This window comes from Tauraco erythrolophus, chromosome 7, assembly GCF_009769465.1.
Source record: "Tauraco erythrolophus isolate bTauEry1 chromosome 7, bTauEry1.pri, whole genome shotgun sequence".
In the NCBI taxonomy this organism is placed as follows: Eukaryota; Metazoa; Chordata; class Aves; order Musophagiformes; family Musophagidae; genus Tauraco; species Tauraco erythrolophus.
The window spans coordinates 28691407-28712845 of NC_141471.1; the positions used below are offsets into that span (position 1 = coordinate 28691407).

A 21439-nucleotide genomic window follows, 5' to 3' on the forward strand; every position below is an offset into this window, starting at 1 on the left:
CTGACTTGGCACCATTGCCTAAAAATGAAGGCATAGGGTTTTTCCCCTAAAAATATCTGTCATTACATTGAATTTTGATGCTCTTTAATCATTCTACCCAAAATTTTATATTTTGGATCAGTTCACTGAGTTGAATTATTTTAGAAAATTTCAGCTGAATAGCAGATGTTTCTGAAAGTGAGATTAGAGAAAATCCTCATAGGTTCTTTGCAATCCTTCTCTCTTTCTTTCACAGCTGCTTAATCTGAGAATTGCTTCAAAATCTGGCACTGGACTAGAGAGAGAAGAGTTGCAGAGAAGGTGGGGAGATGGTGAGCAGGAGGGTCCATGTACAAGCCTAGCACTCCTCTAGTGTGAAGCTGCCTACATTTGGCTCGCTGCAAAGCTCTGCTGACACATGTTCAAGTAGAAACTTGATAGAGTTTGGCAGCTAAATTCTCTGAAGATTTCCAGTACTCTTGGCATCTTTCAAGTCTGCAGGAGGCAAGCAGAACTTCCTCGGGAATTGCTTCTTTTGACTGTCAAAAAAAAATGTGTTTTGGATGATACAGATCATATGCTTCAGATGAAAGAACAAGAAATCCTGCAACGAACGAGCAGCTCAAGCATAAGCTGAACCAAAGCAGAACTTCCTTTTAACTAACGTCCAAAAGCTATCAACACGCTAAGCACGCAATTGACTGAAGTCCAGAAACAGCTGGATGTCTGTCCCTTCCAAAATCATTCTATGTTTCATAAGAAATACTTTCTGTTACTTGGTTTCCTTCTACTATGAGATGCACATATGAGTACCTGAAGCCATCCTGATGAGTTGCACCAAACAGCATTTTTTATGGCATCTTTTTTCCTCACTGAAATGGATCTTTTGAATTAAAACCTTCTCTGCCCTGCTCTCATTACCATGGCCTGCTGACCAGCCTGGGGCATGCCAAGAACCCCAATTTCACCTGGGCCAGACACTGATAGGCAGCTGTCTCTGCAGCCAAGAGCAAATGTGACTGGTATCTTCATCAGCCTGTATTTCACCAAGCCCTGGAGAAAGAGTTGGTCCATTTTTTAAAAGTATCCATGTACAATAGTTTGCATATAAAACTTTTTGGTGGGTTTTGAAGACCGACCCATGCTAGGATTGATCTTGCTCCTGTTGAACCAAGGACAAAACTCTACTCCACTTTGACAGAGGCAGAATCATCCTATGTATCTCCAAATATCAGTAGCTTTTTCTAAGTCATTTATGAAACCATTCATTTTGCAGTTGTTTCCCACAAAGAAGGGATAATTCTGCATCTTTTTACTTTACAACGCACACTGGAAGATGCTGCAGAATATTTAGCAGGCAATTTGCGCTGTCGTATTAGACGTTTGGCTTGGCTTCTGCATGAGAAAAGTCTGCCTTGGTCTGGAATAGTATGTAAAAAGGAACTGTCTTGAATCTATTTGAATATTTAGAGAGCTTATTAAAAATTTTGTAGTTCTGAAGTAAGAGATGCAGTTTTGTTGTGACCCGCACAATTTAAAAATAGGAAACATGAGGCAGGACTATGTGGTCTTATTTTTTTTTAATAGCAGGAAATTAGACTGTACTTTAACATTTATCTACAGTTTAGGGAAGAAGATTGCAGGTTATCTTGTTTTTTTCACAGATGACAATACAATCTAGCTTCGACAGGACTACTAAGGGCTCTGGAAAGGAATACGATGTCATTGCATTCCATATTTAATCATTTATTTTGATTCACAATAGGAACTCCTCTCAGGATGCTCTTGATAATTTTAAAAATTACAGCAATTATAACAGTTCAATAAATACCATCTTCATCTCCTTTAGTCAACACATTACCGATAAAAGGAAAAAATAAGCATGGAAATGTTCCTCTGGTCTTCCTACATTTGGAGTTAGTACTGTAGCAAACAACATGGCCACTCTGGCATGTTGTCAGAGTCAAAATCTGTCTTCTACTTTTTATTGATTTGCTGCTAGCTCAGAAGGATGGCTAAGCAACTAGAGCACTTTGCCTCTATGCTTTACCATGAATTTCTTGTGTATCCTTGCGAAAAGACTGAGATGCTACTCATGGAGTCCTGGCCATGTAAATAAAGATTTAATACTTTGACTAAGCCACTCTGCCTGGCTTTGTGCTGCTGTATGGCAGAGCTGATACTGCCTCCCAAAATCGAAAGACACTACAGAGTATTGCACAGATACTCTGGTACCTTTGTAGGATCTGCTCCAATTTCAGCATGACTGACACTGAGCCAGTGCTGATAAGCATGGCTGGATACAGAAGAATCCTTTATGCGGTATCTAAATCACATATACCCCAGTACATCCTTCTCTTGACAGCTGAAAAGAAGTAGGGATTAATCAGCTTCACTTGCCCTAAAGGGGCAGGATGAATCCCTGTCCCGAGGTACCTGTTTCTTTGGTGCACACTAATAAGCGCTGTCAGGCCATGGAGCACTGGGGACAGCAGCACAGATGCCCCAGTGCCCACATGGAGTCAGTGTTGCCTGGAAGCATGGGCAGATGTCTGCAAGTGGCAAGCAGAGGAGTTGCATTCAGGCACCTTAGCTAAAATTGTCTCTGTACTCAAGCTGTGGCATAGATATTTCGAGTACTAACGATTGAGAAGTCATTATACGGAAATAATATCTCTAATATCTTATTACAACTTAATAAGTTCTGTCAATGAGTCCTTTTGTGCCCATACACAAGGGATCATCATTCAGCTGCCCCTACAGCTTCTCCACATTCCCTGATAGTGCAGAGCCCTTCGAGGACTTTGGGATGTAAAAATTATTAATGGGCAAAGGCTGACAACTTAGCTGGCTATCAAACAGCTTGCTGAGCCTACAGCTCTGTCCTTTGCTCCACGGGGAATTTACTGGCAAATTCCTCACTCCTCTGGCAGCGCAAGGAGAAGGCTCAAGAGCTGCAGCTGAAGCAGCCTGGAGGTGCACAGATGCTGCAGGAATCCTCCTTTTCTGCCGGGCAGGAAACACCTGCCCCAGAGGATGGGTAAATGGTCTCTGTGGACAGAAAGACAAGGTGTAAAAAATGTTGAAGGTCACAGAACACAATGCATTCTGGTTAGTATTTCACAGAATCACAGAATGTTAGGGATTGGAAGGGACCTCAAAGGATCATCTAGTCCAATCCTGGCGCAGGACTACCTAGATCAGATCACACAAGAACGCATTCAGGCGGGTTTTGAACATCTCCAGAGGAGACTCCACAACCTCTCTGGGCAGCCTGTTCCAGTGTTCTGTTACCCTTACTGGGAAGAAGTTCTTCCTCATGTTTAAGCGGAACCTCCTATGTTCCAGCTTATATCCATCTCCCCTTGTCCTATCATTGGATGCCACTGAGAAGAGCCTGGCTCCATCCTCATGACAGTCACCCTTTACATATTTACAAACATTAATCATGTCCCCCCTCAGTCTCCTCTTCTCCAAGCTAGAGACCCAGCTCTCAGCCTTTCCTCATAAGGGAGATGCTCCACTCCCTTAATCATCTTTGTGGCCCTGTGCTGGACTCTCTCAAGCAGTTCCTTGTCCTTCTTGATCCACAAAGGAAGAGCCCAGTAGAGGGCTTAAGCAGGCCACTAAAGCAAAAGGACGCCTAAAAACACACAGTGTGGATGTAGCAAGGAGAAAGCTGTAAATGTGCAACGTAAGTATGGTGGTCATTATAGAAAAAAAAGATTTAAATAAATTCTGTGAATGAACACACCCTGAGATGATTCAGTGGAATTGCAGCACTGCAAATAAAACTGATAAAGCATATCAGGTTTTTTAATGTCACTCTCTTAAAAATTTGAACATATTGAAGGACACAAGGCTAGATACAATGCATTAAGTCCAGAAATCCTTCCTCAAAGAAACACCTGCAGAAAATACAGTTTGAAAATACAGCAAAACCAATCAATTTGAAGATCAGATCTCCCCTGGCCAGGCAGGGTCTGTCCACCCACCCTGAGAGCATCACAGGCACAAAGAAAACTGGAAACTGCCAGTGAGAAAAAGCGAAACTGTAACGGTTTTCCTTTATTTCAGTAACTTTTGTGTTACTGGGAACTTTGGTTTTCCTACACTGAAGCGCTTGGGAGAATAAGTAAACATCAAGAAATGATAGCGAGCGAAATAGTCTGTAGTTTGCTCCTATAAAATTGACTTGGTCTTTTGACGAGGCAGTACATTCTTATGACATTTCTGAGTATCCTGGGAAAGCTTAACGCTCCCTGGGCCTACGGAAATGTTTCCTTCTTGTTTTGAAGAGTCACTGGTTTAACTGGCTGGAGGGAGCTCTACAAGCATCCGTGATGAGGCAAGACTTTAGCCGCTGCTGCCACTGCCTGATTTTCAGACTCTTTGCTCTTTTCTATATATCCATAACTGTTGACGTTTGAAGATTTTTTTTCCATGTAGGTGGGTTGGATGTGATGTTAAACAGCTGAAAAAACTTTGTGGAGAGCTGGGGAGTTGCTGCTCGAGCTGCAGGCGGGAGGTAACAGAAAGCGGGAGCTCGGCGATACCAAGGTGGTGGCACAAATCCCGAGCAGCCCCACGAAGGCAGTAACATTTCTTCCTACGCCTCCTCTCATCTCTCACCCACACTTAACAATGCAGATAAATCAAATTTAGGCTTACGAAGCTTGGGTTTAGTGGACTAAATGATTTGCGTGAAATTCTACGCAGGTATGAAGTGCACAGTTTGTTCTTCCGGTGGTGAAAACAAAGCTAAAAATTAAGTGATTTTTTATTTTTATCGTGATCCCTGCCACCCGCACACATCTTTATTGAAACAACGCGAATTGCTCAGTCACCCTCCATCTATTTTAAAAGTACTCTTTGTAACCGGATTTCTTGGCAGCGTTTTAAACGCTGCGCAAACGAGCGCGGGACAGACGAATTTCCTGCAAAAAGCCGGCTCCGAGCTCGTCCCGCGCTACTTTCTGACACGCACAGCACAGACCTCCTTCCCGGAGGCGCTCACGCCGCGCGGCCGCCGCACCCGGCGAGCGGGACGCTCCTCCCTCCTCCGCCCGAAGAGCCCCAGTCGCCGCCGCACAGCCCGGCCCCGGCCCCGGCCCCGGCCCGGCGCGGGGGCGGAGCGCGGCCCCCTCGGCCCGCCCCCGGTGCGGCCGCCCGCGGGCTCCGCTGGGGCCGCCTCCGCTGCCGCCATGCAGGGCGGTGCGCGGGGCCTGTACCGGCGGATCCTGCTGCTGCACCGGGCGCTGCCGGCCGCCCTGCGGGCGCTGGGGGACCGCTACGTGAAGGAGGAGTTCAGGAAGCACAAGGCCGCCGGGCCCGCCGAGGCCCAGCGCTTCCTGCGGGAATGGGAGGCAAGTGCCCGCCGCCCTGCGGGGGTCTGACGCGGGGGCCGCCTGCCCAGCCGCGGGGCCGCCGGGGCGCTCCGGGCCCCTGCGGCCCGGCCCTCGCTGCCGGCGGGCGCCGCGCAGCCGCCGCCTGCCTCCTGCGGCGGGGAGCGGCGGGGCCCACGCGGGGCAGGCCCGGGCGCCCGCCCGGCAAGGGGGAGCGGCCTCTGGCAGGCCGCCCTTCCGCCGGCGGCCGCATCCTCCCTCGGCGCCTCCGGCAGCCCCGCCGTCACCTGCCGCAGCAGCAGCTCGCCGGGCTTCGCGTTGTTTAAGGATGTGTGTCGTGGAAAGGGTGATGGGAAGCGGCTGTTGGCTCCCGCGCTGCTAATGACCGCTGGGATGTCGGTCGCTGGTTCCTGTGCTCGGAGTGTCCCGCTCCAGCACGGTCCCCCGAAGGGCGAACTCGCCCCAGAGTGGCAGAATTCCTTGCAGTGCTCTGTCTCTTGGCGGGCTGTCTCTTAGGGTTCTTGTTTCCGTGCCTCACCTATGTGTGGTTGTAACTATGCACACGCAAGTACGTGTAACAGAGTGACAACAATTATGTCGTTAGCTATAGATACATATAAAAAACAGGCGCAAAATTATCTGTGTATAATAATATGTTATATAAATGTGCATGTATTTATAACCGTGTGCATAGCTAATTGTATAATTATAATTAGCTAAGTCCATAGGTGTAAATAGCTTCCCTGTGAACTTGTCTTTCATTTTTGAGTGACACTTTTGCAGAGTGTTTCCTAAGGAAACAGGTCTTATGTGAACGTTATTTCCCTGCTTACTTCCTGCTCCACCTCTGCTCCTGAACTTAGTGGCTGGTTTCACCAACAACAGAAAAGCAGGTTGCTCACAAGTGATTAGGATATAACAAGTTTCATGAGCAGCAGAGGTTGAAGACTCGAGGTGCTTTCCCCACATGCTCCAGCAGATGCTGACATATTAGTAGACCTCAAAAATCCACGTGACAGGCAAATGTTACAGACACTTCACAGAGGAAAACCCCTCAATTAGACCATCAAAAGAACTGCGAGAGACAGGTCTATAGACAAGCTTCCCATTATTTTTCTTGCTTGTTGAACTACTCATTTGGTAATATTTTTGAATCTCAAAACTTTTTTCTTTCTGTGGAAGAAAATTGTATTCTGCTCTGCCCTGGAAGCTGGTTAGCATTGGTTAGCATCCAGTGCCTCCCAGTTTACCGACAGAAGGGTAATGGGGAGAGATCTGACCCATCCCTTCTGCTCACTGTAGCTGAAACCTTATGGTGAAAGCAGCTCCGCTAACCCTTCTGCTGGGGTGTCAGGAGCCGCAGAGAGAAGACGGCCTGATACCGTATTCCGTTCCTCTGAAGAGAGTATTTTAATTGCCTCTTGCCAACTGATAGATCCTGAAATCAGGAAAATTTGTATCTACTTCTCAAATGCCTGATGCTATTGTAGTTCTCAATTGCCGTTTACTTGGTATTGCTAAAGCGTTTTCCGCATCGCTGCATCCAATTTTAAACATGAGCTAAGAAGGCAAGTTACAGGTTGCTATTTTCAGTGCTAAAATCTTCCTTAAAATAGTTTTAGAGAAGGAAGATAATGTTTACTTTTAAATATCTTCAGCCCTTTCTGTGAAGTAAACAAATAGTGAAAATGTTTCTCTGTTTTAAAATGTTTTAAAAGTAGATTATAGGGAAAACTGAGAAAAATTCGACTACGAGAAACAGCAGTTGAATTTTGAAACCTGACATTTAGTGCTATTAGCTATGATATGTTCAAGGAAAGGAAACTAATTTAATAACTGTTTTGAGTGTGTGTGTATAAAGAACTTGGCAAATATGTCTGTCTTCTAGCAAGATGCTGGAGATGTTAGCGCATAGTTTAATGTGGCTCTTCTCGTCTTTAATTTTGTCATGCTCTGGGATTTTTTCTTCCCCAAATAGTAATCTGTTTCAAGGGTGGGAATTTAAATCACACTTGTCACATTTATGGCCTGTGGGACTCTGCATCTTACAACATGCTGTGGTTCCCAGCCCCTTGAAGACTCAAACTAGATAACTGAGGGAGCTAGACCATAGATGACTTGGATTAGGTAACAGAGAAAGATAAAGATGCTCTAATTCATGTTGGAGTCCTGTTTGCACCCTTCCCAGGTGGCAGGACACTCTTTTCATCAGCAATAGGCTTGGGGCTCTAGAATGGTTTCTCGCAGAACACGCCAGCGTACCGCCAGAGTGCCCGGTTCTCAAAGGGCTTAGCAACGCGCAAAGCTGTGATGTGCCACTTTGCATACATGAACGTAGGTGTACTTCGTACCTCCATATCTATTTTTATTAAAAAAAACTCACAAACTAAACCAAACAACATCTCCCAAGCAAATCACTACAGCTTTAATACAAAATGATGTTTATATTCCCTGAGAAGTTTTAGCCTTTTTTTTTTTTGAAAAATGCAAAGTTACAGCTCTGTTAACAGTATTTTGGCGTGTTTCACGTCAAGCACGTTTTGTCCCAATTTGCTTGTTCATTAAGGTACGCATATACCTTACTGTTGCACTTGAGTTGTGTCAATGTTCAACTTCCATCTGAAAGAGTTATTTCCTCATGTCTTCTATTGCGTACAGGGTGTCTGGTACAGAGTGGCATGATGTATCATATTACAGAAAAATAGTATTAATAATTTTATATTAAAATAGTATATCTTAATGTAATGTTCACCAGAGGTAGAGTAAAGAGTATGGACATGATGATTGCGTCGATGTTTCTTGACTTTGAATGAGGACTCCAATATGAAATGTAATGTTATGAAGCCACCCCATATGCTTTTGAATTAAAATTTCCAAGGACAACTTATTTTGACGTGAAACAGCTTGACTTTTGTTAGAACTCTTCAGGCTTTTTCTGGATAGTCAGACCTTCTGTGTGTGCTCGAATATACTAGTTCATAGTCTGTGTTTGTGGTATGCTTTCTTGTGCTCCGTTTTCGTTCATATTTTCTAATTGTTTAGTTAACAGGCCTGGCATTTTAATCGCATTATGGTTGTGCCAAAGGATATTTTTTTTTTTTTCCCCTTGGTATTTAAATCATGCTGATTCAAGGGAACTGGGCACATTGATTGATTATCAAAGAAAACAAGCTGAGGCAAATTCTTTTATATTTCTTGTGAAACATGGTGAAAAAAACTATAGGGTTTTACTTTTAAAAGCTTGAAAAATAACTGTTTTACAGGGCTTTCAAGCACCATAGCTTCTAATATTGCCATAGTTCTTTAGTATGCTTTCTGTTCCATGGCTTTTGGGAAGAGCTCAAATCTTAGTGCAGGACCTGATACTCAGCCTAATTCTCAAACAGGGATACAAGCATTTTGAATATCCTTACAGTACACAAGAGCACAGGTGGAACATTAAAGGGAGATTTCTAAGATTAACTTTAAAGAGAAACAGGGGGAAAAAGGAGGTAAAAAGGCTTCCAAATAATATTGTCTTAGTATGTGATTCATACTGTTTTCACATAAAGAAGATGAGAAGGGATCCCCTTGTTTGCCATGCTCCGTGATTGAGGGATTTAGTGTTTAGAACCCAACCGCGTAGATGGCTAATGCCATTTTATGGGAAACGTAAACTGACCTGTTCGTGTTTACAAAATAGGGAGACGATCCTTTGAATATTCTTGGAAGAGTTCTTAAGTGAAAAAGACTGGCAGAAATAGTGTGCAAGTGTGTATAGTTTATATAAAAGTAGCACAATGTAAATTTTGCATTTTTCCTAAAACCTGTGTTGGATTGATGATTTGTGTCTTGAAAGTATTAAAGGGTGATACAAAGAAATCAAGCTTTGTTGTTCTGGAATTATGGTTGTCAGGTAGATTCAAATTAAGTGTATCAGTTATTAATACATGTTCCTTTCTATTTTCTAAATGTTTAGTATTTTAATTCAAATAATTGGTACTCATTTACAGGAGGCGGCTTATATAATTAGATTGATAGTGATTATTACCTTGGAATGCTATTGAATAAATGTTGACGGATATGATCAGTGAATTAGTTCAACAGTCTTCTAAATCATACTGTAGCTAATGAGAATGCTTACTTAAGAATAGGTAATATTAAGATAATATTGATTACTTTATTCCAGGTTACAAATGATATGTTGTAGAATATTCAGCTAGGTAATTTCAGTAATAATTTGTTTTACATCATTAAGTTAACTCTTCTTTTAATTTTGAAAATGGCCGTTTTGTACTTAGCTTTTTTAAAGAGCCTGACCTTGTAGATGGAAAGGTCTGGACTATCTTGAGATAAGCAGAGTCATTCTGCAGAATTACATGACATTTTCTCACATCTAATATAATAGATTGAATAAATTGCCTTTGAAATGCTTTGGCCACTCTTGACTCTGAAAGCGTTTTTATAAGCTTTCAGGTGAGCCGAGGCTGATTTGGGAGCTGGCATCTGCTGTTGTATGCTCAGAAGAAAGGTGATATTTTATTTGACACCTAATAACAAATCTAAGCATTATATTGGTAAAACTAAGGCGGAACTGTATCTGTCTGTTTGGGGAACCTGGTCGCATAGCCTCTCAAGAACGGCTAATTTTTTTAATCAGTATGATATCTGATATGATACCAATAATTGTCATTCATCAGATTTGTTTTCAGTTGCCCATGTTGCAGTATTTAGTTTGCTGGGAAGATTGTGGGATGTTCTCACCATACTTCCCAAGACATAGTTGTCCCGTTACATCTTTTTCTGCTCATGAGCGAATACACTTAGAGAATTTTTTGCTTCTTAATTCTTTGGGCTGGTATGATCTTCCCTTCCCTTCTTGATTTGTTTTTCTGGGACTCAAAAAATCCGTTGAGATGTTGAAAGGAGAATTTAAAGAACAAGTAGCCAGAGAAAGTTGGGTGGATGGAAGAGTAAGCTGTGGCCAGTATTGGAGTCAGACTGGGAGGGGAATGGGACATGTGGGTTGCCCTTTGTACTGTCTTTCAGCAAATAGATAGGTTGCATAAGTCTAAAACTGCTGCTGACTGTCTGTGTTCTGCTCTCAGTTTCAGTGAAGTACATTATATAAGTGATCTTTTCTTTGCCTGACAAAGAAATACATTTTTTTGGAAGTGAAATACGACTTTAAGGTTTTTTCCATTTTATGACTTTAATCAAAGTTCTGAAATAGGATTTAAGAGTAGTATTTCATTGTAACATTACCGGATACACTGGAATTTGCTTTTGGTGATTTTTATGGCTATCTGATGAAAACCTTCTTAGTGAGAGTAAATTCCTACTGAGACTTATGTATTTAGCCCCCACTTAAGGTGTTCACTGGGTATTAATTTCTAAGAACTAAATTGGAGACAATTTCCTTTATTTTCTTTGATATTTCTCAAAAGGCAAGAAAGAATTTCTCACTTTTCTGAGATCCGCAGAGTTGTGGCTGATAAATTGAAGAGCATGTGGGATTCGAGTATGACCAGCCGCAGGAAATCAGCCTGCTGCTCTGAACTGGTGGTCCTGGTGGCCTGCTTTGCTGTAAGATTTGAAGTCTCCCTGTCTAAGATGGCAACTTCGCCTTGGTGCACCCGTGATTTGTGAGCCAGCATTCATGTGCAGTTGTCCCTTTGACTGAAAAAATAAACTCAAGGGTTGACCGCGTGGGTCCCTACAGCAAAGTGTCATGGTAATAACATCCTTTTCGTATTACGGCATCACTTCCATCCTTTCAGTGCTCCTTCAAATTTGGGTTAGAAGCAGGAGCTGGTGTCTGCTCCTCTTCCATGCAGAATCCAGGTGGTCTGGGTGCTTTCTCATATGGAGAGACTTTGGATAAATTGGTGGATACCTGCTGGCTTGTGCGTGGGTGCACGTGTGTGACGGGAAGGGGTGTTCGGGACTTCCTACCCGGAGAGTGGGGCCATGCTCTTTCAGATTCATCTGCCTACTGCTAAGGCCAATGTTTTGTTTTTTTTTTCATATTTCAAAAATGGTGTGATCTGGGATTGATGGAAAAATAAGACTTAAAAAGGCAAATGTGAGATTTTGTTTTAGACCTTTACTGTATTTTCCAAATTCAAAATTTCCTAAGTTGTGACATCAGTACTCTCAATGCTTCTGTTGTGTTACTATGCCAATTATCTCTATATTATTGTATTTATGATTACATGTAGCTGCTCAGATGGCTGTCCTGATAACTGTGCCTGTCTCCTAGTTGAATTTTTTTGTTCACAACTGTTTTGACACAGCAGAAAATAATATCCGAGTCATTGGGGTCCCATCAGACAGTAATGTCAGCCACTTGGTGTGCCAGTCACCTCGGTTATAATACATTGCACGGTAAATTTCTAGTGAAGTGATGGAACTTTGTATAAATATGTGGTGTGCAAACAGGTTTATAAATTTCAGATGATTTTATCATTGCATGTAGTTGTAAAGTATATAACATGCCTTTGATATTTAAAGTGTGTCATTAAATCCCAACTGATATTTGTTGGCAGAGTACAGCAATTTTTGTTAGTTACAACTTAGATTGAGAAGTTTAAATTGCTGCAGAAGTGAGGTAGATCTCTAATATGCATAACAGTTTAATTCTGGCATTGAGTAGCACCAGCTTGGGAAATGAGCAAGGCATGTCTATGTTAATGCTCTCAGATTCGAAGACATTGCAGAAATTCTGTGCAAGCCTGCTCATGGATGGTTTCCTAATGAGTACAGGTTTGTGACAGCCAGCATGTGATTAGCTCTCGAAATAAGAAAGCAGCAATGGTGAGACACAGTAGAAGCAGAACCAGCATTGGAACATTTACAGCATTGTCGATTTAAAAGGTAATTCAGGTTTCCATCTAGTGGTGAGATAAAATTCTGACCAAGGCAGTCGAGAGACAGCTTATGCATGACCTTGCTGTCTAATGTACCGTAGTACTTGTGTATGTGTTTGAACCTTAGGAAAACACAAGCCTCAGGACCTAATTGTGTACCTAATAGCACGTAATTCTGAGGACCTCCAGATTTTTTTAAGTTACAGCTCTAATGCTCAGGAGTCAGTTATTTTGGTGATGCGCATTCAGATCCCCGAGTACTCTTTGAATCTAACAGTTTATCTCATTTGCTGCAAATTTCCCTCATTCTGCTTTTCAGTGTTCCTTGACAGGTGTTTCAAAAAGTTTAACTTGGTCCAGGCAGAGAAAGAAAATTGATGGTTTAAAAAGTCATTTTTAAGTTGTATGTGTACAAGTATGAGTCTTGTTAGATTTCTTCTTTCCTCTTAAGCTTTAAGAAAAAAAAAAGTAAAAAAGGAGATGAGTATTCCGATTGTTTTGCCCTCATCTTGATGCTTCAGTACTGACAAATTGTAAGTATTTTATAGCAGAATTTGGAAATCCTTACCAGGTTAGGTTTTCAGGTGAAGATAACATCAAAGTAATTAATCCACGAATCTTTTTGACTTTGTTGTATTTTAAGACAATGTAGTGAGTCAAACAGACAAACTGAGTATGAATAGAAACTGCAAATTTATAACAATTTCTGCTTGTTTGTGTGTTATTGACACCTTTCTTCTAGCAGTTGTTTGGTATTTGTGTGAATATTGTCAGCTTGTAGTGTTTTGTAAGCATAGTAGGTTTTTACTATGTTTTCAGTGCATTCCCACTATCAACACTATAAACACTGCCAACTTTCCACAAGTGCTGTCAAGTACCGTATTTTGTAATTACTGCAATAATATTATGAGTGCTGTAATTGCTCATACTGTATAGATGTGCTTTTCTGTCCTGTGTAGACACAAAATTGATATTTTCTGCAAGTTAAAATGGAATCTGGAGCACATCTGAATAATTGTTTCAGAATTGGGTTTTTTTTCTTCTTTCAGCCTAATGTGAGCTGTCTGCGCAAGTAGTCTTATACAAATTGGAGGATTTTTAATGCCCTAGATGTGTGTATCATATCTGAATATAGAGTTGTACTTAAGACACACTTATGATAGTAAGTAACTAGCTAAATCTGTAGAATACCTTCGAAATTGATCTTGCACTCATCTTTCAAGAATGGCTAGCAATTGATCCTTAAAATGTAATGTTCCTTGCTCGTGTGGGAATTCCTGAATGACATAAAATTGGGTACCTAGTTTTGTGCTGTCTTCATGCTATTCCCTGTCTTCTTGACTATTTTATTCCATAATTTAGAGGAAATGAACAGATAATTAGGTCACTGCAACATTCTTTTTGTTTTTTTTTTTTTTTTGTTTTTTTTTTTTTTTTTTTGTTGTCCTTTTTTTTTCTTCTTTTATCTGAACCACAAGAAGCCTAGTGGAAAGTGAGAACTTAAGGTCCCCAGCACCGTTGCTTCTTTGGAGATGTCATGACAGAAAGGTATTAAATTGTGTTGGTAGTATTAATACCTGCACACAATGAACCAGAACAATTGGTTTATTTTCTGTAGACCACCAAATACCACTTAGCTTTTAATGATCTCATAGTAGAAAGCACATGGTCTATGTAATTGAATTGAGTTTGTATGTGGTTTGATGTCTAGTGTTATCAGCTCTGCAATCTGTATTGAAGGAAGAATTCATATCACATTAGCAGTCTTTCAAACTTCGTCGCCTTCCGTCTGAAGTCTGTAATGCCCTCGTGATAGCTGATTTTTGACTGATGATAATGAAACGTATCCTTCATAAGACTGCAGTTTTTGACGTGTACACACGATGGCAGCAAATGCTTAAATTGAGAAGTCTAGTTCCTGTAGTAGAACGAAGCAGGCTTTTGAATTTTCTAATAATTAGAATTTTCACAGATTCTCTTCTTGTTAAATTATTTATTAAATTCATATTGAGCTTTGTTAATGTACTGCTGCAGATTTTGAGAAGGCTTTTTAATTCAAAAGCTTCACTGTGCATTCCACCTGCTTTAGCCATAGTGATTTCTTGATGTGCTTTCTGGTTTTGATTTGCATTGGGATAGTTTGCTACCCCAGCAGCAAAACCCGGGAGGTACTCCAGTAGTTTGCAGTGTTTAGCATAGCTACCCTCTGATACCTTAGCAGCAAAAAGGGGGCCTACAACACTGTTATCTCTCAAAGTGTTTCCGTGGCACTTCTGGTTCCCCAATCGTGTTGAAATTTGCTTTTCTGAAGTCCATTATTGTTTTTTCCTCTATTTGAGAAATATATCTTATCTCTCTGCAAAGAGATCCCCTATATTCTTCTTTATCTCTTCCATTTTTGGAGTGATGATCTCTCATTTTGTGAAGATTTTTGCTCAAACTGCTTTTCACAGTTGGATTGTAGATGAGTCAAACCTGCAATGGAGCATAAGATAAATACCCTGCACTAGCCTCCACAATGTTAAAAAAAATTAAAAGAAATAATCACATTCTAGGAACTTGATAGACTGCCAGTGTATCAAGTGTATAGTTTTTGTATCAAGTGTATAGACTGCCAGTGTATAGTTTTTTCCAGCAGATACAGACATGGTAAAAGTCCCTTTTTTCTTGCAGTTGGAAGGTTCTGGGAATTCTTCAAAGTGTTTTCCCATTGTCTTGTGATTAAATGATCCAACATGATAGGTTTGCTTCTTTTGTTCCTTTTCAAGCTTTTCTCTGGCACATTTAGTAACGTAAATACTTTCTTCTTTCTTTACTTCTTAATAGATGCATATTTTGACAGACCGCATAGTATTTTGTTCTTTATTTTTCCCCATTGCAGTCTTTCTTTCCAAGTTCTCATCTTGTAATCCAGATCAGTAAAGTAAATTTTCCAGCGAGTGTTCTTGGCCTAGTGAAAGACCTAGTGCCTCCATCAGTGAACACGGCACTGAGGGTGAGAATCACATGCACAGCAGCTCCCTGGCTTCCACCTGTAGGCATCTAATGTTGTGAGGCTAGAAGAGAGCTGGAGTGTGCTGTGACCAGGTCCTCAGTGGAGTGACAAGGACACCAGTGCTCAATCAGAACTCAAGTCTTTCTGTGAGCATGGCTTGTGTTTACCAACAGCAGCCTCCCCTAATTTCTAAGTCTAACAATTGAATGGTTGTTGATGTTTCACATCAACATTGGATAATGGTAGTTGGATAACCAGCCAGTTCTTTGGCTGCAGATCTGATGTCAGATGTCATACTTCAGTGGCATAAAGCACACCTTTGTTTGCTACTGTGGTATCAAGAGGGAGATAATTATCACCGTACCTTTCTGCTTTGTTTTCATCTGACTACCCTGGCAGCTGAGAGTGAGTCATTACAAAATTCTTATCACTCATGGTAGCCCCCAGAAGAGTGTGCCTAAAGGATCTGTTGCATTTTAAAGTTACTACATTTTAAAAAAGTCTATAGTAATAGCCCAATATACACATTTCATTCACCAAAATAAAAACTTTGTTGTTAATAATGCCAGATTTTAGATGCTGTTGCAAAGTATGTTGGTATTGCGTGGTGTTCTTAAGAATAGGAAGTTTTCTTTAAAAAGGAAAATATAATATAAAACCATATTTATTCCTACTTTCATTCCTGGAAGTGGCTGAAACATTTAAACTGAATCTCTTCTATTTTTTCTGTCCCTTCCAAAACGAATATGACCTGTGTCAGTCATCCACCATGATACTTTAGTCCAAAAAGCTATAGTCTGCTACAGTTACAGGAGCTACAGCTTGTAAGAATAGCAAGTGTAGGTCTGCTTTAGGCTGTGGTACAAGCAGTTGCTCTAAAATGTAAAGATATTCTGGTTCATGTTGAAATGACTTGATTTGTTTTGTGTATGTATTTCATTTACAGTAGTTAAGTTTGATTTAATACTTTGAATAAATTTTAAGGTGTACAGTAAATCACAATAGTCAGTTGTTTTCTGGGCCTCTTGAATTTTTAAATTCAGTTGATTGTTCACAGTGAAGTACGCTAGCGAGCTTTTTAACATCCATTACAGTGAGTCATTGTAAGAATTTATTTGGGATCCATGATGTGAAGAGTTTTAATTAATAACACATGTGTATTACGTCCTTAGTGGTTTACAAAGATGAGATCTTGTATAGCTGTGGGTGTTTTTTCACTAGTTCTGCTGCAGATTGACGAGTGAAAAGAAATTTCGTAGGCAACGCTAATAATGTCATTCTGGTTCATGGGCAATTCAGTACTATCGCTGTAACTGAAACATTGTTAAGAAAACCATCATCATCCTGTCAGTCAAGAAGCAAGTGAAAGTTGCTTTGTGAATATTGTAAACTCTGATTTCTTTTTTTTTCTTTTTTTTTTTTAAATTTTGTTAGTGAATCTGATTTTTGCAGAGTGCCTGTCTGCCAGCAGATGGCACTCCTCAGCAGCAGCCTAGTTTCCCAGACTTGACCAGATAAAGGAAAATAGTTGTGGTAGACATTTGTTTTTTTTAGAAACATTGATGTATTCCCTATATTCTGTTGTACGTATTTATTTTATAAACAGAAGAAACACTTTCCAAGTACCAATGACAGTATGGCAACAAAATTCTTGAAGTTTATTCTCTGTAGGGGTATCTAGCAAAAAGTACCCAATGGTCTTCAAAAGGCCCAGTCACTGTGAAATTAAGCATACCTTCAATAACACAGTTTGAAAGTTCAATGTATGTCAATTTAGTGAAGTCAAAACGAAACAGCGAGAAACTTATAAAGCATTTAACAGCCACCCTCCAGACTTCTGCCTGTGTTCCAGCCAGCAGTGTTACAAACTGCAGCATGTTGGAAAGCTGAATATTTTGTCCAACGTACTTTGTACTAAAAGAACAGCAATGTCAAGATTGTTTTCCTTCTTACTACCCTAAAAGCTCTTCAGATGGATCTTGGTTTCCTTTGGGAACTATTCCATAATCCGGGCAGCCAGCGTCTTGTTACACTTAATTTTGCTCCTTCAGATTTCACCCACTGCCCCTCTACTGGCATCCCCACTGAAGTGGCTGCCTTCCACATTAAACATCTATCTTTTTAACAGCTGATTTTCGGATGAGAGCGAGGCCTGTCTTGGCTTCTGCAGACGTCTGCAGTAGAAGACTTTTGATAATTGGTGAATACAGTTGGACTAGCAGACCCTGGACTGAGATGATGGACGCTGTCTTTCCAGCCCTGACACCTTCCATCTGTGTGGATCCAGTTTTGTGTTTATTATGAAAGAACAGGATAGAAACTAGCTTCTGCATGTGTTCAGCAAAAGCTCATGTTCTTGATGCAGTTTGAACAAATCAGCTAAATATTGAATAGTGATAATATTCTGTTACTAATCTCTTAGGTATGTGAACTTGTCTGTCTTAAAGTGAAATTTGTAGTTGATTAAGTTGCTTTTATACGTTTATCTTGGGGTGTGTGTGTGGGTGGAAAGAGCCATTTGTTATATTCAGTATTGGAACATTAAAAAAAAAATAAATCTGGTAATCTTCAAAACATAATGTCAGATTTTATCTGTAGCTTGAGATTTGTCTTTTTTAACTTGAGAAGAGTCAATAAAATATAACTTAACCTAATCTTGGCTTTTTGATGAGTAGAGTAATAAAGCAGAGGTAGCCTGGAAGGCCTTGGCTGGAAGGAACCTCTGGAGGTCACCTCGTCCAGCCCCCTACTCAGAGCAGGACCATCTCAGATCAGGTTGCTCAGGGCCTTGTCTGGTCACAAATCCTTGTGATTTTTGCCATTTGGTGTAGAGGATGTGGAGGAAAGATTTGACTTATAGTATAGTTTTCAAGTGTTAGCTGAGAAAATTCCTAAAGTTTCTGGTGTTCAAGCAAAAGTAATTACTATGATAAAAGTCAGAAAGTCATAATTTAGTTCAGCATTCACAACTAAAAGGTACTGAAGTACCAGTGTTAACTGAGTACTCTGGGGATATGTGATCACTGACACCCATTGGTATCCTTTGTGGTACCTCTAATCAATTGTCTTCAATTCAAGAGTAATATGTCTTGAAGAATTGAATACCTAATAATTTGTTAAGTTTATATGTAAATGTAACTATGTAGGTGTGATGTTGGATATGCGTTTATGTTTCAAGAATATGTTTGGTATGCTTTTATCTGATCTTATATTGAGACATAAGTCAGCCATATAAATTATATATGAGGCTGAAATGAGGGTTAATGTGCTAGACAGTATGAAGTGTAACTGTGATGGAAAGGCTTTTACGGCAATTAGCAAGGGCTTGGAAACTAGTATTATACTGGGTGTGAATGGTGTCTGCATCATTATTAATTTTTATTGTATTGGTTTCAATGGATTGTTTGTATAAGTAGGAATAAATTAAGTGTATGAGTTTGTGCAGGTTTTTCTTTTGAAAATCAATTCCATGGTACCCAAAAGACTTAGTTCCAGTCTTTCATGGTATTACAATTTTAGAATGCATTAGCTAGATTGATATCTAACAGTGCTTCACTTGAATTTATTTAGTGGTCTAGCAGAAAACACACAACAGTGTGTAATGGATTTAATTGCAGTGTGAATGAGCACTTTGAGTTTGTTTTATTTGGCTTTGTCTTTTTTTTCACCTTCAGATGTTCAATTCTATTGTGTGAGATGAAGTTCTCATGACCCCTTCTACTATTTAGCATATCCCATTTATTGATTAAAGCTTTTGGTACAGTGATGCATCTGTCACTGGCAAGTTACCAAGTTACTTGCCAAAGGTTTCCTTTTTCCCAAGTAATTGGACTTTTCGTTTGTGATTAGATTGCTTGTAGGCAGTGTTTTTGAGGGAAGATAGGATCCTGAAGATATTCCAAATAAGTATAATAATTTTGTCAGCAACTGTGGCAGAACTTTCCCACGGAAATTCTCCCACCTGATGAAATAAAGCATTACTAAGCTGAATTCTGTAAAGGACGATATTTGCAAAACTGTAATTTGTAAAATCACTGCTATAGTGGGTATAGCAAGCAGTTCAGTGAAGATGAGGAGATCTGTTGTATTTTTCTCATAAATAAATACAGTAGAATACAAATGATCCCATTGCTTTCCCTCCCCCATTGGTGTACGGTCTTGTTTTCAGTGTTTTCATCTTTTGAGAAATTAAAAATTCATGTTAAAACATTATGTTTTGACATACAGAAGATAAATTATGTTTTGTTCTGGTTTTCTAGGGCAGCACTCAATAATAAAGGCTAGTCCTGCACTGTAACAGCAGGTGGGCTTTGTGGTTGGATTTACTGTAGTGTATGTGCCTGCGGGTCAGAGATCCACAGGGAGCCGGGGTGAGCTGAGGAGCATGGTGTGGTCAGGACACCAAGGTGACACCTGACATGGCTCTGGGATCAGCCTGTGCGGATGCCTTCAGCGTCTAGCCTGTAGGGACAGCTCGGCAAGCAGCCCACAAGTGGGTTTTGGTGTAAACAACTGTTTATTCGAGTCTACCTGTCTTTTCTGTGGTAGAAATGGGGCACGTGCTGGGATGGTAGGGGAACCCTCGCAATGCGATGCCTTCCTGTGCAGGGCCAGTGCTCAGAGCTGTGACCTGCTGCAGCTGCGTGCTGTGCTCACCTGCTGCATCTTTGTGATACTGGTGAGCGGGAGGAGTTTCCACTACATTGCTGAACAGAAATAGTTTGACTAGCCTAAGCTCTCCCCTGGGCTGGCGGCTTCACAAGTGCAATGCAATTGATATTACTTGGATGATGATGATGATTATTATTATTATTTGCCAATTTAGCGAGCATGATTTTTTTTCAAAGACACATGAAACATTCTGCAGGACAGCAAAGCATGCTAATATTCATCCCTCCCTTAAGACCGCAATAAACCCCTGCTCATGAAGACCGCAGAATTTACCATCGATGTGGTTCAAGGGTAAGCATTGCTGCGTGGTATAAGTGATATAAATGCTATTCAAGAGTATTCTGCTGGTGTCTTCAGGCAAGTTATTTGAGATTTTTTCTGTGTTTAATATCTTGACCTAACTCTGAATCCTGTGACTAAATTAAAAAGCAGAGTATCTTATTTGGGAGTTTATCTTAAATAGGTACTCTGAAAGCCATCCTGCAGAGTGGAGAGTGAGACAAGAAGTCATCCTGATTCTCATGTAACTGCCTACTTGTGAGCAAATGTACACAAGACTTGCTTTTCTGTATTTTTCTTGGCTAGCAAGCAAAATTCATTAAGACGTATAACTAAGTCAAAAATAATTCAAGTTTTTATTGTTCATATAGCATTGCATTGCTTTAATCAGGTCCAGAGTATTTTAAAGCCATGCAAATGTAAGTTGAGATAATTCCTTAATGTTGAAAAGTCTCGAAAGACAAATGAAACCTCTTGAATAGTTTCAAGTGTTCTCTGAATGGTAGAAACCTTGAGGCAATCTATTTATTTGCGTCGTCAATGGATGGCAAGCAGAGGTTTTTCTAGAACTTATTATATAGTCAGTTTGAAAACTCTTTTCTTGCTGATCATATACAGGAGAAAAAGGGTTTGTTTCTTAATACAGGAAAAACTGCAGAAGTTTGACATTGATGCTAATGATAAAGTATCATTGTATTAGTGTGGAAAAAGCATCTGAGCGTATGCAGATGTACCATACCAAAATGATTAAATGGTACGTTTAACTCAGAGCAGAGGTAGTTTTCTCAGGGTGTTTTGACAAACAAGTAGAGCTAATATGCTACACTTTCCATTCTTGATATCTGCTCTACAAGCAGGTTATTTCTGCTGCAAACGTTAGTGCTTTACCCATAGCTGAAGACCGTGGTGCTCACCTGTGAAAGCACCTGGGAGGCTGGCAGCCAGGGCACAGAGCTAAGCTGGTTTGACCAATCTTAAAGTGGTGCATTTGCATTTCTGAAATGTTGCCATGATATTTTCCTGGCTCTGGTGTTCTCACATTCTTTTTAAGATGCTTTCCTTTAAGTTATTGAGGTAAATTAACTTCTATTCCAGTTCAACATGTATTTTTGCTTGAGACTGGACAGCCTGTGGTTGCACAGAGAAAAACGAGAGGTTCTAGGTGGCTGTGAATCTTTAGGAATAAGTAGGCAGTCTGGATTTTTGTTGTGAAAGCTTAGATTTCTGTTAACTGAGTGTTCTTTTCAGAATGAAGTACGTATGACTCTAAGCTATTTGACTTACTTGATTTCCATCCCTTTATTACTCCCCTACCCTGTTTT

The 21439-nt window shown here is 40.4% G+C and overlaps 1 protein-coding gene across 1 annotated transcript in view; it reads left to right on the plus strand.

The window, feature by feature from the left end:
* Positions 1-5183: 5183 nt before the first annotated feature.
* SDHAF3 (succinate dehydrogenase complex assembly factor 3) overlaps positions 5184-21439 on the plus strand; it is a 31560-nt gene continuing 15304 nt past the window's right edge. Inside the window, exon 1 of the mRNA XM_086615017.1 lies at positions 5184-5345. Coding sequence (XP_086471143.1) covers positions 5184-5345 — 162 coding nt within the window. The remainder of the gene's footprint in view (positions 5346-21439) is intronic.